The sequence below is a fragment of the Euprymna scolopes genome, chromosome 8 (genome assembly GCF_053919585.1).
Source record: "Euprymna scolopes isolate OS-2025 chromosome 8, ASM5391958v1, whole genome shotgun sequence".
Lineage (NCBI taxonomy): Eukaryota > Metazoa > Mollusca > Cephalopoda > Sepiida > Sepiolidae > Euprymna > Euprymna scolopes.
In genome coordinates this window covers 67,536,705-67,553,807 of record NC_136489.1, presented here as the reverse complement: position 1 = coordinate 67,553,807, position 17,103 = coordinate 67,536,705, and the positions used below count along the sequence as shown (strand labels likewise).

The window sequence follows — 17,103 nt, the reverse complement described above, 5'->3', positions numbered from 1 at the left end:
CAATATCAGCAAAACAGATTAGAATGAGCCATTGGGGAAAGTGAGGATTGCTATAAAATTTCCGTATGTCCTCCTCGATAATTAACGACCTCAACGCTCATTTTAAATTCGTGTTCATCTCTTTTTCATTTATTCTTGTTCTTGTTGTAGCCTTGTCGTCTTGGCGATTGATATAAAGGTATAAGAATAAAGAAGAACAATAAAGGTATAAAAATAAAGAAGAATAAAGGTATAAAAATAAAGAACAACGCATTGTAGTTAAGTTTCAGTGCACAATGTTTAAACCGAATAAATATAATCTGGTTGTCGAAGCCATCATTCTAGTTCGGTTGAAGTAAGCTCACCTCGGGTTTGCGAAAGCTCTTCTGACCTTCTCCGAGCCGCAAACTGTCGTCAACCGGCGCAAACTAAAACCATGACTCCTAAATTTATTGACTCAAAATCGGAAATCCTATGTCCGATCTTTTGTTCACGAGCAAAATATATGCGGAAAAAGATCCGCTTACTCGGTCACTTCCAGCTGATCAGCCACCCAATTTCGGACCAACTTTTGTAACTTGGCGAACCATTTATAACCATTGTGCTGAATTTACTTGCAACAATTTTTTTCCACTTTTTTATGTGTTACTTTATAACGCTCTTGTGGAGGGAAGCGTCTATAGTATCACAGCGCTATAAAACGGTAGAGCAAACAGCATTATGGGACGCATCTCAAAATGGAATTGGAATATAAATGTTATCTACAAACTCACCGATTTATTATCACACACCTAAAAGATGAGAGCTTACCTCCAAAGACTGGTTTTCTTCGGAAGCCAATACAATAATACTGGGCACCCCGACAAAGACCGCTCTCAAATCCCTGAGAAATCCTCCGATGAAAGGCACTACTTTACAGTCTGGAATGTCGAGGGACCGACTCACAGCTTCTCGGAACTCTTTGCTCGGTTCGGATGGCAACAGCATGTCGGCCAGTTGCTGGAAACCGGAACGTTCACTGTCGTTAAGATTCAACCAGAAAGGTTTCAGCTTCTCTGACCTGAAACAGAAGAATGGGAAACAAATATTAGCTTTCGGAAGACGAAGATTGGTGATTTGCATTATTTGGCTGATTCGAATAACTATTCACAACGTTTCACTCGATGTAACCTCCGTTTTCGCTCGTTTGCATCTTTTCGAAATTGTGAGCGTTCTAATCGAACTTTATTTTACGAACTCGAAATCATGTTCAGGATTTCAAACTGAAACATTAGTTTAATCAACAGCGTAGATTATCCTCATTCTGTCAGTATTAATTTATGCTAAACCTTAGTTATTATAATCTATAACGCGAATAAGTTAAAACATGTTTCATGTTGTTAACTATTTTCAACTATTGAATGCCATAATGAATAACACTCTACAGGATATGACGATAAAAGTGTCGCCCTAAAAAAAAACAACACTACAGCTTTAATTAAAAACCTTTATTGAAAAAATCAATTCAGGTAACTTGATTATGTAGTAGAGCTGACATCTATTTAATGAAACGGCCTTCACGCCTCGATACGGGTCCGGTCTGGGAGTATGCCTTTTTCACAAGCGTCTGCGGGAGCTCGGCAAATACTCGGCAGATGGCAGCGATCAGACTGGTTTTGGTGTTGTGGGGGTCATTTTAGTGATATTCTAGACATATGACAAAACGAGTGTCCAGTGGGTGCAGGTCGGAAGAGGAGGAGGGCAGTGAGAGAAGGGTACAAAATCGTAATACTCTTTCTGAAGCCAAGCCTGAGTCTCTTTGGACTTGTGAGACGGCGCCGACTCCTGCTGTCACACCCAAGGGCTTCTAGCAGCCACCCGATTGCACCAGGGGATCACCACACACTTCAGCACATTCAAGTAGACTTTGTTGTTGACTTTCAATCCGACTTCGAAAATGTGGGATGGCATGATGGGGCTCTCACTTTAAACTAAACCAAACACCATAACCGTGTTCGGAAACTTTGTTTTTATCATCCTGAGCACGTCCCTGTTATTCGTAGTAATCCAGCGTTTTGAGAGTGTTGGCAATTGTCCTGTTATCATAACTTGGATCGGTAGACAGCATGGGTTGTACAGAGGCCCATCTCCGATCTCGCTTGTTTAACATTGTGTTACTTTAAAACATTATAGACGACTTCTATCGCTCTTGGGATTTGTACACAAGTGGTCAACTAGTAGATGAAATAAGAAAACTGATTTTCATCAAATGGAAATGGAATCATGTCGTATTTTCTATGGCGACATTTTTATCGTTTCACCCTGTATATGAAATATGAGATTGTTCCATACTAAGTACAATGTATTTATTGTTACAGAAAATATGAATACAAAATTGTTTACAGTTATACAGACTTTGATTTGCCTGATTTGTTTTAGTGCAAATCGAAATTTTGGACTTTATTTACTGACGAAACACAACATCTAATCCGATCACGGATTAAGGATAGGATTTAGACTCGACATAACAAACATCATAGGTTGTATAAGTTAGAAAAATTAATTCGAGTGAGGTGTGTCTATATATAAATATTTATATACTTATATGTAGAGAATAATTTCCTAAACCAACTGATCATTATGCATTTTGGAATATATATTCTAGGCAACGCGATGAGTAACATTGGCACATTAGTTTTGGAAACAATCACATTTAGGAGTGCATGCCTATAATATAAGGTATGTCTCTCTCCACCTCTCTCTATATTCTCTTTTTTTCTATATGCATCTATCGTTATACAGGATAAACTCCTAAACTAATAAATCGATCATTATAAATTTTGAAATATATAATGTAAAATGTAAAGAATTAGTTTCGTATTTTCAACTGATGTAAATAATATTTAGATATAACCCCGATTTAACAAATTACAGAAAATGAATATTAAGTAATGAAAATAATAAGTAATTTCTCTGTAAGACAAAAAAATCGAAACACTTTAATTCATTAGGTTGAATAAAACTTATTTCATTAAACAAGATGGCTGCTGGAACACGTTTGGTCATGATCGCTCCAGTAGTGTGTGCTGCAAGAGAGTTTATATAATACGCTATGACCTTGATCTTTGATCTCAACCTTGAAAAATGGTGTGTACCATCCCTAGGTAGGGGACCATCATCATGTCAGGCTTGGTTATGATCGATTCAGTGATGTGAGCTGTAGGAGAGTTGTACACACAGACATACACATAAACGCTACTACTGTATATATATATGGGTATAATATATAAAAAGGTGGTATATAATATATACTATATAATAGTGTGATATATGATTATATATAACACTATGTAATACTATATATGGCGTGGTATATAAGACTATATAATAATACTTAAAATAATATATAATAGTGTGATGAGAAGAAATATCTAAGTCGTTATATAAGTAGTACAATACGAAAGCAACACTTGAAAACATTGTTTCCGGTATACGGAATACTAATTGGATAATTTAGAAGTATTTTTTTACCCTTGAAATTTTAACAATGTCTACTGACTGCTTTCATAAACACACATGTCAATTATAATGGTTAAATGTATGCAAGCGTAAAAATAGAAAGAAAAATGTGCATTGTTCACTGCATTATTTATAAAAAAATAGTGTTTGATCTCTTCCCAATGGAAAATGAACATATCTTATATAATAAAATCGATACAATTATTCCTCTACAGTCCTGATAGTATATATATATATATATATATATATAGATGTATATGTATATATATAAATATATATATATATATATATATATATATATATATATATATATATACTAGCAGGACTGTAGAGGAATAATTGTACCAATTTTATGCATATATATATATAATACTAGCTGTACCCGGCCACGCGTTGCTGTGGCTCAGTTTGTTAAAATGGAACACATGTGAAAGTAGAGAAAAGTTTGATTCTTTTTTTCAAGAGAATGTACAAATTATTTTTTTTTTAACAGATGTTAAGAAAATAAACAGAAAAATACTTCCATCATTAATTATGCAAAAAAAAATAAATAAAATGTTGATTTAGTGTTTCAATATGCTTATAAATTACGATAAAACTTGCTGAGTATGCACTGTGTTATGGTTGTTGTAAAAATGGAACGGAAACTTAAATTTCGCTTCATTTTAATCTTTCCTAATTTTTTAATTGTGCCCCCCAAACGAATATAATCAAAACAGTAACATTCAACAATTGTACTTTATGTATATAAAACACAAAATGGGTTTTTGTATTACTGTACACATAGATTCGAAAAAGTTGTCAAAAACAAATATATAACAAATAAATGTTATCAAAGGCAAGATAAGTTACTTTTCTGCCAAACTTGATATATTTTTTGTGTTTTTATTCAATGTAACATATTTATTCAGCTCGAAAAACATACAGTGTTTACCGATGTATTCGAAAATTCAAGATGGCGTCTCACACCCTCTTTAACACCGTAAGTATGGAAAAAAGTGTTATAAATAAAAAACTATACAAAATACTATTAAAAACCCGCCGAATATATGTCAACCTATGTCACGGTAACATATATTGAGCGAGTTTTTAACAGTATTTTATCCGGTTTTTTATTTATAACATCTTTTCCCACACTTACCGTGTTAAAGAGAGAATCAGACGCCATCTTGAATGTTCCAATACATCGGTAAACACTGTATGGTTTTCGAGCTGAATAAACATGTTACATTGAATAAAAACACGAAAAATATATCCAGTTTGGTAGAAAAGTAACTTGAATTTTCGAATACATCGGTAAACACTGTATGTTTATCGAGCTGAATAAATATGTTACATTTAATAAAAACACGAAAAATATATCCAGTTTGGCAGAAAAGTAACTTATCTTGCCTTTGATAACATTTATTTGTTATATATTTGTTTTTTGACAACTTTTTCGAATCTATATGTACAGTAATACAAACCCGTTTTTTTTTCTTTTTTTTTTTTGCTGTTGTTTCTTGCTTTTTACACTTTTAGATCGTATTTTAAACTAAACTTCGGAGGTTGGAATGCCCCCCCACCTAAAATGTACTTGGAAAAATCGATTTTATAGTGAGATTTAAGAATGGTTAGTCGAAAAAAAAAGGTGAAAAACAAAACAAATAATCAATAAATAATTGTTACCAAAGGCAATAAATGCTACTTTTTTTACTTACATGAATGTGTTTATTTTATGTTTTAAAATATTTTCAAGCGCTTTTCTTTATTTTTTAATAATCTAATGCGGGTGTGTGGGTGCCAAATACCTCCAGATTTTCTAGAATTTCCCGCTAGATTGTAAATGAAATCTCCAGATCTAGCAAGAAAACCGCTACATTGTAACACTGGTCACGTGACAGGAAGCGGTAATAAATAATTGTCCCTAAATAAAAAATGGCCTCTCGACACAAAGAAATCCACCTATTTATCATAGAAAAATTAAGTATAATGTTATAATTAAAAAGAAATATATAAAAACACACATAGATATAGTAAACAAATTATACCAAAACGTGGAAGCCATCCGTCCAGTGGTTTTTTAGACAATTAATTCCGAACGAACCAACAGTTACATTTTTACATATATAGATATAATATATATATAATATATATATATATATATATATATATATATATAATATATAAGTTAATATCGATATAAATAATATATATATATAATATATATAATATATGTATATATATAAATATATAATATATATATAATATATATATAATATATATATAATATATATAATATATATATAATATATATATAATATACATAAATTTTTCACCCTCAACTGGGCACTTTTCTGCAGGAAGGGGTCGTTTTTTCACCGATATTTTCGAAAGTCATCCCCTCTTTTCGATTGTCTCACCTTAATTTAAACCTACGTTACCTCCGGTTTGACGGTGGTCGAAACAGCAAAGACGTCACGTTTTTTCCCGTTCTTTTCCTCCTTCGCGGAACGGGTTCGAGCCTGCCTTCCTACTACCACTTTTTTTTTGCTCAATACACACCTCCAAACACCCAGGCAACTCCGGGAACCCATGCTAGTTCATATAAATGTGAATTTCAATCATGTTCTCACCGAGGTTCACGTCGGCGAGCGGTTGATTCCTTTCTAATGGAGTCAGAGATGGCTTCGTTGCCGGGTTCGAATCTCCCGACTGACGGTAATCATGACCCCCTGCACTAATAGTTCCCGAAAAGATGAAACCCTACTGTAAGTATTTAAAATAAATTATATATATATATATATATATATATATATATATATATATATATATATATATATATATATATATATATATATATATGAAAAGAATGTATAAATTTATTTATTTATTTTATTGGGGGAGAGGATCTTTTGCCAAATCTGTTCTGGCTTTGTGATATATTTTCATCAGGCAACGCCGATACACGGGTCATGCCAATATATATATATATATATATATATATATATATATATATATATATATATATATATATTCCCGAATACAACTTCAAAGAATCTATGGAGTAAATAAAGAGAAAACTAAAATAGATAACACATTTATTAATCGAAATTTTGATTGTGCTTCTGGTATTTCTGTTGTACTTGCAGTTGCAGTCTCAATGTTTGACTCTACCTGTACTAAGTTTGTTTCTGTAAGTTTTTTTGAAAGATTCCACTAAAGTCTGAAATATCAAAAGACAACTTCTGATAGAAATAACCTCAGAGCTAAAATGTATTATCATTGATATGTTTGAAGTTTTGTTATTTGCTTCTTTGGCGTTTTCTTCAAATTGACTCAGTAAGTAGACACTGTGTTTTGAACATTCGTAAGTTGTTAAGCTAAGAATCTTATTGCGAACAGCGTACATTGCAATAGCTTTTCGTTGTTCTAAATTTATTTTTAGTATATAATATGTTAAATTCCATCGTATCGTCACATCTTGAATGAGTTTTTTTTTTTCTAAATTAAGCTTATTTCAATTAAGTTGCTAATTGCTAATGGATAGCAATTAAAATGAGAGACTATATTTCTGTTTGTTGAGAAATAATGAGACATTTATTAAAAGTTTCAATATAGTAGATATGATAGTGAAGTAAATGCCCATTGCTTGAAACCAGCCACCATATTTGTTTCAGAATCCTGCATAACTAAGAAAATTTTATTCAGGATTTTATACTCATCCAGAATATTGTGCAATTATTTACTTATTCTCGCACCTGCGTAAATTAAAATATCATATATAGGCGTATATTACGGTTGGCCCAGGCCGGGAGGGGGGCACAACTATATATTAACTACAATATATGTATATATTTATATGATTTAAATAAAGGTTGTATATTGGTAGTTATATTTTCTCCTCTGCCGCGGTGTCTAAGGTAATTATTGTGCCAGACGTTTTTATATCTATAAATAAATTTAATTTCGATGTGATTTTTTAATTTGGGTTGTTTACCATTCCTGCAATACTAGAATATTTGATAGATTCGCCACCTTTATTTAAGTCATATAAATAAGCTTATATATCTATTCAACTAAGTGTTAATCTGACCATACGGACATATATCTTATAAATAAACAAATGAATAAATAAAAAAAAATAATGAAAATATTTGAAAACTAGAAAAAATGTTCGGAGAAAAAATGCGAGAATAAAAAATAAAAAATAAAATAAATAAACAATAAATAAAACTTGTCAATAAGGAAATGAAGTTGCCACTAGAAAAATAAAAGCAACCATAAATACCTAAGATAGGGAAGTAGCGACGATAAGACTATAATATTACTTCAGTTCAAAGCGAAAGCTTAGGCCAATAAATGACCACCAAGTTAAAAAAATACCAACACCTCTCCAAGGCAACAGCTTAATCACACGAAATCGTAATCCCCTCTCCTTCATCACCCCTACTTCCTTTCATACTTCTCTCCAAAAAACCCTACTACTGACATTTGCAAAGTATACACCCCACTTTCTTCCATAACATTGGCCACACATAAATCTATATATCTATAAAAGTGAAATTGTCTGTCTGTGTGTGTGTACATTTCCCTACCAAACTACTTTGTCCATTTTCAGTCTACAGACTCGAGATTTGACATAAGGGCTATTGAGATTTGGGAAAATCTTTTTAATCGGTTTTCGGCCAGGAATTTGGCTGTCAAGAGGTAAAAGTTCAATGATTTGAACTTTGAAAACTCTACCAAACTTCTCAATCAATTTTGTGTTTAAACACTTGAAATTTTAGATGTAAGTTACTTGGACATGGACCAAACTTTTTTATTTGTATTTAAGCCCAAAACAATAAACGTTAAGAGGGTCAAATTGGGGTCAAAGTTTAAAAAGAATTGGACCTCTGCGGTCTCTACCAAATTATCCAGCTATTTTTTACTTTAAGCATTTGAAATTTTACACAAAGAGTATTCAGACATTTCTTAATCGGTTTTTGGCTGAGAATGTGGTTGCCAATGGGATAAAGTTAAAAACATTGACCTTTTCGGTCTCTAGCAAACTATTCAGCGAATGTTGGGTCTAAACATATGAAGTTTTACATAAAAGGTACCCAGACATGCAGCAATCAGTTTTTGGGCGAAAATTTGGATGTCAAGAGGCCAAAGTTGAAAGAGTTGACCTTTGTATACTCTACCAAATTCCTCCGCCAATTTTGGGTCTAAACACTTGAAATTTAAGATGTAGCTTACCTGGACATAAGTCAAACTTTTTAATATATATAACATATGCAGAAAAAATTATCAACAGTACATAGGACCCGAGCAAAGCCGGGTTGAAGTGCTAATATCTTATAAAAATATTGTAATTTTGACTCCCGTTTCAATATCAGTTCTTTTTTTTTGGTCTGATGAGGTGCTTTTCTTGAATTCGGGTTCCAGCGAAACATGTGTGTACATATGTAACCAATAATGTTTGTATAATAAACAGACTATATATCAGCTCTGCCTTGCGTTGAGTACTCTTTAATAATCACGTGGATTTCATTGGATTTACATCTAGGAAACTAATCGATACAACAATCAATAGAGGATTGATTGGCTTTACAATAATAATACGAAATTAGTATGAATTAAAATATCATATATATATATATATATATATATATATATATATATATATATATATATATCGACAGCTGATGAAACGGCTACCAAGGCATCCACAAGAAAAATAAGGTCAAGAATCGCTGATCTTGTGATTATAATAGAGTATGCCAGGGAACGTAATGTTAAGATGCCGCAGGATAGAAATTATTTTGAAAATAAATTGCAGAAGAGAAAGACAATCAGAAATGAAAGGGCAGAAAATCTAATAAACACGTCAAAAGGCCAATTTCAATATTTCGCTTGTAATTATTCATAGAATTTTCATCAACATTTTCTGTAGATTTTTAGTTGTTGTGTGTAGAGATGTCATGTTATTGAAAGAGTAATCTCACAGATAGAGTTTGGACGGTAGATGAATTCTGGATTTTTCGTTTTGGAGTGCATTTCTGATTACATATTACTAGTTGTAATACTCGTTCAAAGGGTTCTATAAAAAGAAGGCACGGAATCTGTAAGTGAAAGAAATCCAAATGCGACAAAGTAATGAAAAAAAAAGTTCATATAGACAAAAGTGTGTAAAAGTAAAAATTACGCAAGCGAGGTCATAGACTTCAGTTGCATAATCTTGATATGCTTTTTTGTTGATTTTCTTATTTTGCTATCAATAACAGAAAAAAAATGTTCCTAGAACTTTGGAAAATGTATTTACAGCACGAAAATATGACCACGTAGGAAGAGCATCATTCATACAGCATTCCCAGGTATTCAAACTTTAGACAAACAAATATCTTTCAAACAGGCACACACGCGCATATATATACACATATATGAATATGTTCTATCTCCTCTCGGATCTTCTGACAACTCGTCCAAAAAATTCCAACATAAACCTAATAGCCAGCCGTGGCTCTCCCCAGAATGTGCTCTGTCATCGCGCACAGAAATCACCTTTTTCATAGCCACCAACGTAATAGATGTACTGCGACTAAAGCTGCCTTCAGGACTGCCAGCAAACACTGTAAAAGAGTAATGAAAAATTGCAAGAGAGCTATATGTCCAGTCCGTTAAATCCAAAATAGCTGGGCAGCGGCTTGGTTCCCACCAGTTTTGGCAAATAGCAAACAGGACCCTGAACAGAAGCGTGCGTTCTATCCCAACCATTATCAATGGACATGAGGTCATCTCGTCAGCATCAGACAAAGTCAAACTCTTTTCCAAGAACTTTGCAGCTAATTCTACCCTATGCGATCAAGGCCATCAACTCCTCGTATTTCCTCTTATAACAGACAACACGCTATGCAACATACAAATATCTGTGCGTGATGTCGCCAAGCTAATCAAGAACTTTGATTCTAGTAAATAAACTGGCCTTGGCGGCATTCCAATTATAGTGTTGAAAAAGCTACAACCTGAACTGTCCCCCATACTTACAAAACTGTTTAAGCGTTGTCTTAAGGAGAATATCTTCCCAACACCCTGGAAAATCTCATCAGTATGCCCTGTATTTAAGAATTCAGGTGATAAGTCATCTTTCTCTCAGTACAGACCAATACGTCTCCTGTGTGTCATGAGTAAGTTGCTGGAATCCATATTTAATAAAGAAGTAGTCAACCACCTCAGTAGAAATAACCTTCTTAGTGACATGCAATATGGTTTCTGTTCTGCTAGATCTACAGCAGATGTGCTAACGGTTATATCTTCTAGGATTAGTAATTATCTCGACAAAGGGCAATTGATCTTGACATATCAATGACCTTTGATATAGTATGGCATAAAGGTCTACTTCACAAGATTTCCAGCTACGGTATAACTGGAAATGCTTTCTCAATTATTAAATCACTTCTCTCTGATAGGCTCATAAGAGTAGTGGTTGATGGGCAAAAATCAGAAGCCCACAGTATAAATGCTGGTGTCCCTCAAGGGTCCATCCTAGGCCCAACTCTCTTCCTGATCTACATCAATGATCTCCAAAACACATACTTAAATCAATAGTTGACATTTATGCTGATGACATGACCATCTATGGCAAACCATCAAAGGCCGTAAATGACAAAATTATCTCTGATTATCTCTCCTCTGCTCTTAAGCGCGTAATACAATGGGGAAAGGAGTGGCTGGTTACTTTTAATGCATCTAAAACCAAACTCCTATCTTTAGATCATCAACGTTATGATCCCCATATTGCATGAATTGAAATGGATGGCCCTCGTCTTGGGGAGGCTCCATGTTTTGACAAGCTTCTGAATGGAACACGTACATCAAATCTGTTGCCAAGTCGCTGGAAAAATTGTGGGATCCTTCTACCGCTCTAGAAGATATCTCACTGCTGATTCAATTCTCTATCTATATAAAAGCCAAGTACGTCCAAGGATAGAGTACTGCTGTCACATCTGGGCAGGAGATACTAAAAACAGCCTATTCTGCCTTGACAGAGTACAAAATAGACTTCGTGGCCTAGTGGGGGGATGCTCTTTTCTCTTCCCTGCAACCTCTCTTCCACAGAAGAGACGTTGCGAGCCTGTCTTTGTTTTATCATTATTTCTATGGGAAGTGCTCGACTGAGCTCCAATCTCTGGTGCCCCCTCGTCAGTCTTTCACGAAAAACACCCGTCTAGCTGAAACTACTGTCAGTAATTTTCCCCACTCTTTATCTGTGCTTAAATCAAAACGTAGATTCCATGAACAAAGCTTCTTTCTTAGAACTGCACGCCTGTGGAACCCTCTTCCGTTTGCCTGTTTCCCACCTGACTACAACTTGGATGTCTTCAACTCCAACATAAACAAGTTCCTGATGAACCGCCCCCTTAAGTAAGGCACTTTATCAGATCTTCATTACCACCGATTACTACGATATTGTCCCATTGATTATTATACGCGCAATAACCCTTATCCCCGAGTGGCCTCCGGGCCTTGATAAGTGGTGACTTCCATGTAATATATATATATATATATATATATACATATATATATACATACATACATATATATGTATATATATGCATATATATATGTATATACATATATATACATATATATACACACGCATACACACCCACACACATTATATATATATATATATATATATATATATATATATATATATATATATATATATATATATATTAGTGGTCTGGTAAGGCCACAGAGACAACCAAGCAAAAAGAAAGGACACTAAGCAAAATTCATCCCAGGATACTATAAATACAATGTAGGAAAATTTCGTCATATTTTATTGGTTTTAAAATATAGGTTCTTTTTTTATCAATTGTGATAAAATTTTAATCATAGATTTGTATTATAATCTTCAAAAAGCCAGCAAATTTTCATGTAGTTTCGTTCCGTAGAACCAAAGACATGAGCATCTCAATATTCAATTTGGCTACGAGTATATATATATATATATATATATATATATATATATATATATATATATATATATGATGATAATTGCAACGTCTTGGCAGACGAGTGCCACTCCCTCAGTCACTGAAAGTCAATGAGCCCGAAGATAACCTTTTTTTCTTTTAGTCCTGCCAGCGAATTCACACGCTCAAGCAGACATGACATTGAAGACGGTCCTTGGCATACATGCATATATATACATATGCACACATACATACACATACATACCCATAAACATACACACATGCACACATCCATCCATTCATACATACACAATAGATATAACACATACATCCACACATATACATACACATATGCACACATATACATACATATGCATACACCTATATACAAACATATACAAATACATACACACATATACATACATATTCACATACATATACGTACACATGTATGCACATATACATACACATAAAGTTACCTACATATACCTACACATACATATATATGCACCTATATGCATATATATATATATATATGCATAAATACATATACATATACATACATACACACAAATATATATATACGTATATACATACAAACACACATAAACATATATACACAATAAATAAATAAAAATATATATACACATACATATATACATACACATACAAATAGGTATACATACACATACATACACTAGTACATACACATACATGATGATTGCAACGTCTTGTCAGACGAGTGCCATTCCCTCAGACATTTAAAATCCATGAGCCCAAATGTCTGAGGGAGTATCTATACAACTATGATGTTACAGAGTCTTAGCTTTGTACGACAGCTAAGTCTCTCTCTCGGTTCAAACTGTTGAGATCCAGCAACAAGCAAGAGCAAGATAGTCAAAACAAATTAAACTGCAGACCAGCTTAATGCGGGTACTGGTCTTCCGCTTTATGGCTTTTTAAATCAGAGATTTGCTTCTCCTAGAAAGGTTGCCTTCACCATGGCTTACGGGAGCCCTCTCTACCCCAATACACATATACACACACAAATATACACGGTGCTAGTTGGCCGTTGCCCCAGAGAAAGAGTTCATTCGCCTTTTGGAAGGTCTTGTTTTTAATCCTTCAGGGAGACTAGCCGCCCTCCTCACCAAACAAGTCTGGTGGGGGAACCAGTTTAGTCGCTGGTGACCCGACCATGAGGCAGGTAGTACTGGGTTACATGGTACCGGTAGCATATGACATGACCTGACATATACGTACATACATACATACATACATACATACATACATACATACATACATACATACACATATGCATATATAGAATGATGGCAGATCAATTATTACATGCTTCCAGCATTTCAGGGCTACACGCGTGACAATTTTTCCATCGCCAGGGACAATATTTTATAGACGAATGCCTGAGGAAGTATCTATACAAAGATGATGTTACAGAGTTTTAGCTTTGTACGACAGCTAAGTCTCTCTCTCGGTTCAAAATGTCGAGATCCAGCAACAAGCATGAGCAAGATTGCCAGCAACAAGTCAAACTGCAGACCAGCTTAATGCGGGTACTGATCTCCCACTTTATTTATTTTTCTTTTTTTAAATCAGAGATTTGCTTCACCCTCTGAATGTGTTACCTTAACAAGGCTTTTGGGAGTCCTCTACACCCCACACACACATCGAAATAAACATATACACGTACACATACAAGCATGTATACAAACAGATGCTCGCAAACATACATACGCAAGAACACACACAAACATACATGACAACATGCACATACACACATGCATGCAGACATACACGCATGTACGTACATATGCACACACGTACACATATACGTACATGTAGAATATACATGAAGGAGCATTTATGATGACGATGATGATGGTTGTTACGAATAGGTGAATTCAACATGAATAAAAGAGTAAAACAATCCGAAATACACAGTACAGAATAAACAGACGTTCGCTTCGCCGATGCATACATACATACATACATACATACATACATATACTACCTTTGTTGCCAATTTTATAAGTTCTAAATCTCACGACTATTGATTAGAATTTAACAAATGAAAGCGCGTTGGAAGTCTAATGACCTGAATTGTCTAGTGGGCTATGTGACATTTGCCTTTAACGTCGCACGTTAAGGGGGATAATCCATCATTAAGAGCCTATTTTTGGCACTTTTTACAGTCATAAAATGTTTCAATCCTAGTCATTTGTTTTCCTAGTTTTGCATATGAATTACAGAATATCTGATATTTCCTCCAAACCTCTGGCCTTGATGGAGGGGAGACTAAAACTTGCTGCCATGGTTTCAAATGACCTGAAATAACAACAAGGGGATACTTGATTCCAAATATTTCTCATATGTTATATCTCCCTCTTTTGGAAATAAGGTACGGTTATGAATATCTCCAGTATCGAATAATTCTTACACACCGTAAAATTTACTTTATGTATGAAAATCAAAGAAGGAAGATATGAGAAATATTTGGAATCAAGTCTCCCCTGTTTCTATTTCAGATCATTCGAAACTATTTCAACAAGTTTTGGTCTCCCCTCAATCAAGGCCAGAGGTTTTGAGAAATATATTTAGATAGATATGTATATACGCAAAATATGCGACAGATTGGTTCACCCATTTTATTCAGGTTAGACTGTCTGTACCAAGAAAAGTGAACTTGCAAAGTCAGTTTAATATGGAAACATTCAAAGACAAAATCCAATTTTTTTTGCTCAAAAATGGAATTGTTTTCAAACATAATTCTTCTCCAAAACTGAAGAATATTTTAACATGTATTTTGTATGATTACATAAATAGTAAAAAGAAGCATTAGTCAAACAAACGCTGATTTACTCAGTTAATACATGCATTCAATAAATTTCCAGATGTTTTTCGTATGGGCACTTTTATTGATAGTACACACATGAAACTCTAGTCCCATTCGAAGTAATCTCCTCCGGATGCAATGCACTCGATGGACGTTCCAACAACTTCTGGAAGGTCACATGGAAGCCCTATTGTATGAGCATATCAATGACCGTCGTCAAAGCCTCTTTCATTTCAATTCTTTCATAACGATAGCTTTTAAGATTTCCTTGAGCGTAGGAAATAACACGGAGTAAGGTCTGGACTATAGGGAGGACGAGGCACTGTCCTAATTCTCATCTTGGTCAAATAGTCTATAACAAGCATAGAGTTGTAGAATGGTGCATTATCCTGGTTAAAATATTACTACTCGATTTGAAGAGTGATGGTCTCTTCCTATGGAATCTCTTCCTGAACATTCTTGAAATCTCAATATAATATTGTATCTATAGACACACGACAGTCCTTATCAATAAAATTCTTCATCTGGCCAATCAACTTCCTCACACCTCCTACACCTCTCATTATCTTTCACATACTGCCTGCCTTCCTTGAATATCTTATGCCACTCAAAAAATGATGTTCGATTCATGCAAATCCTCCGTTGTTTCTGTGGTATTTTTTCCAAGTATACAACACAATTTTATTGAATATCGTTCTCCTAATGTGTCCTCACGTCAAGATTGCATTTTTGAAATTCACCAGGTGTGACAATTAGGCTTTAATGAGGTGTATTTCATTTGAATCTGAAATCATAAAAATTGATCAGTCATCTCATACGATATATAGCAATAACATATTCAATTTTCAAGAATCTACAACAATTTTTAATGCTTGTACAAAAGAAGAGCCTGGAGACTTACTAAAAGCACCTCGTATATATAGAAGGTAAGTTATTAAATCTTACCTTTCCTATTTCTAATTCATATATATATATATATATATATATATATTATTGGTGAAGCGAAGGAATACAAAATATTATATACATCAAGAATTATATATATATATATATATATATATATATATATATATATATATATAATTTTTGATATATATAATATTTTGTATTCCTTCGCTTCACCAATAAAAAACGAATAAAGAAATGTTATAAACTTATACTTTTCATATTCTTTTTTATACATCTTCATATGCAAATGCACACACACACACACACATATATATATATGCATATCTTTGTAGTATAAGGCATATAACTAAATTTGGTAGACGATGGTAAATAGAGTTTACATAATTCAAATGTACTTAATACCATTACGAATAAACCAAAACAAACAAACAAACACAAGAAAACAACAATAATAAAGTAAATCTGGGGAAATTTGTTATCGTTGATCTCCTGTTATTGTCAGTAGGTAATCACTGACCATGACTGATTATGAAAATGCCCAGCGACTAAATTATTATATTTTATGACTAATATAAATATTGACATGACCAGACCTAACAGACTCCTCATCGCCATATTTGGTTCTGACAACATGAATTGATGAATCCTTGCTAATGTCAACACTTTTCACGCACACACAGGAGAGACTTTAAATGACTACTAAACAATATCCTTGAGTGTCTACGATCTCTGTATAGGGTTTGGAGGACATTCTGGCATGAGAATACTTTGCCCTACATAAAAACCGTGACTAAATATTTAAAATCATATATTGCGGCTCAAATAAGATCTCTTCGATGTGACTAACTCACATTCGATTTTACAAGGAACAGTGCACCTTCTTCAAGTGATGTTACATCAACTAACAGCACAAAGCTG

The 17,103-nt window shown here is 33.8% G+C and overlaps 1 protein-coding gene across 1 annotated transcript in view; it reads right to left on the bottom strand.

Moving 5' to 3' along the window:
• The window catches only part of LOC145283595 (uncharacterized), a 3,312,299-nt gene that overhangs the window by 188,051 nt on the left and 3,107,145 nt on the right, over positions 1 to 17,103 (bottom strand). The window contains exon 19 of the mRNA XM_080132527.1: positions 790 to 1,039. Within this exon, the coding sequence (XP_079988653.1) occupies positions 790 to 1,039 (250 nt within the window). The remainder of the gene's footprint in view (positions 1 to 789; positions 1,040 to 17,103) is intronic.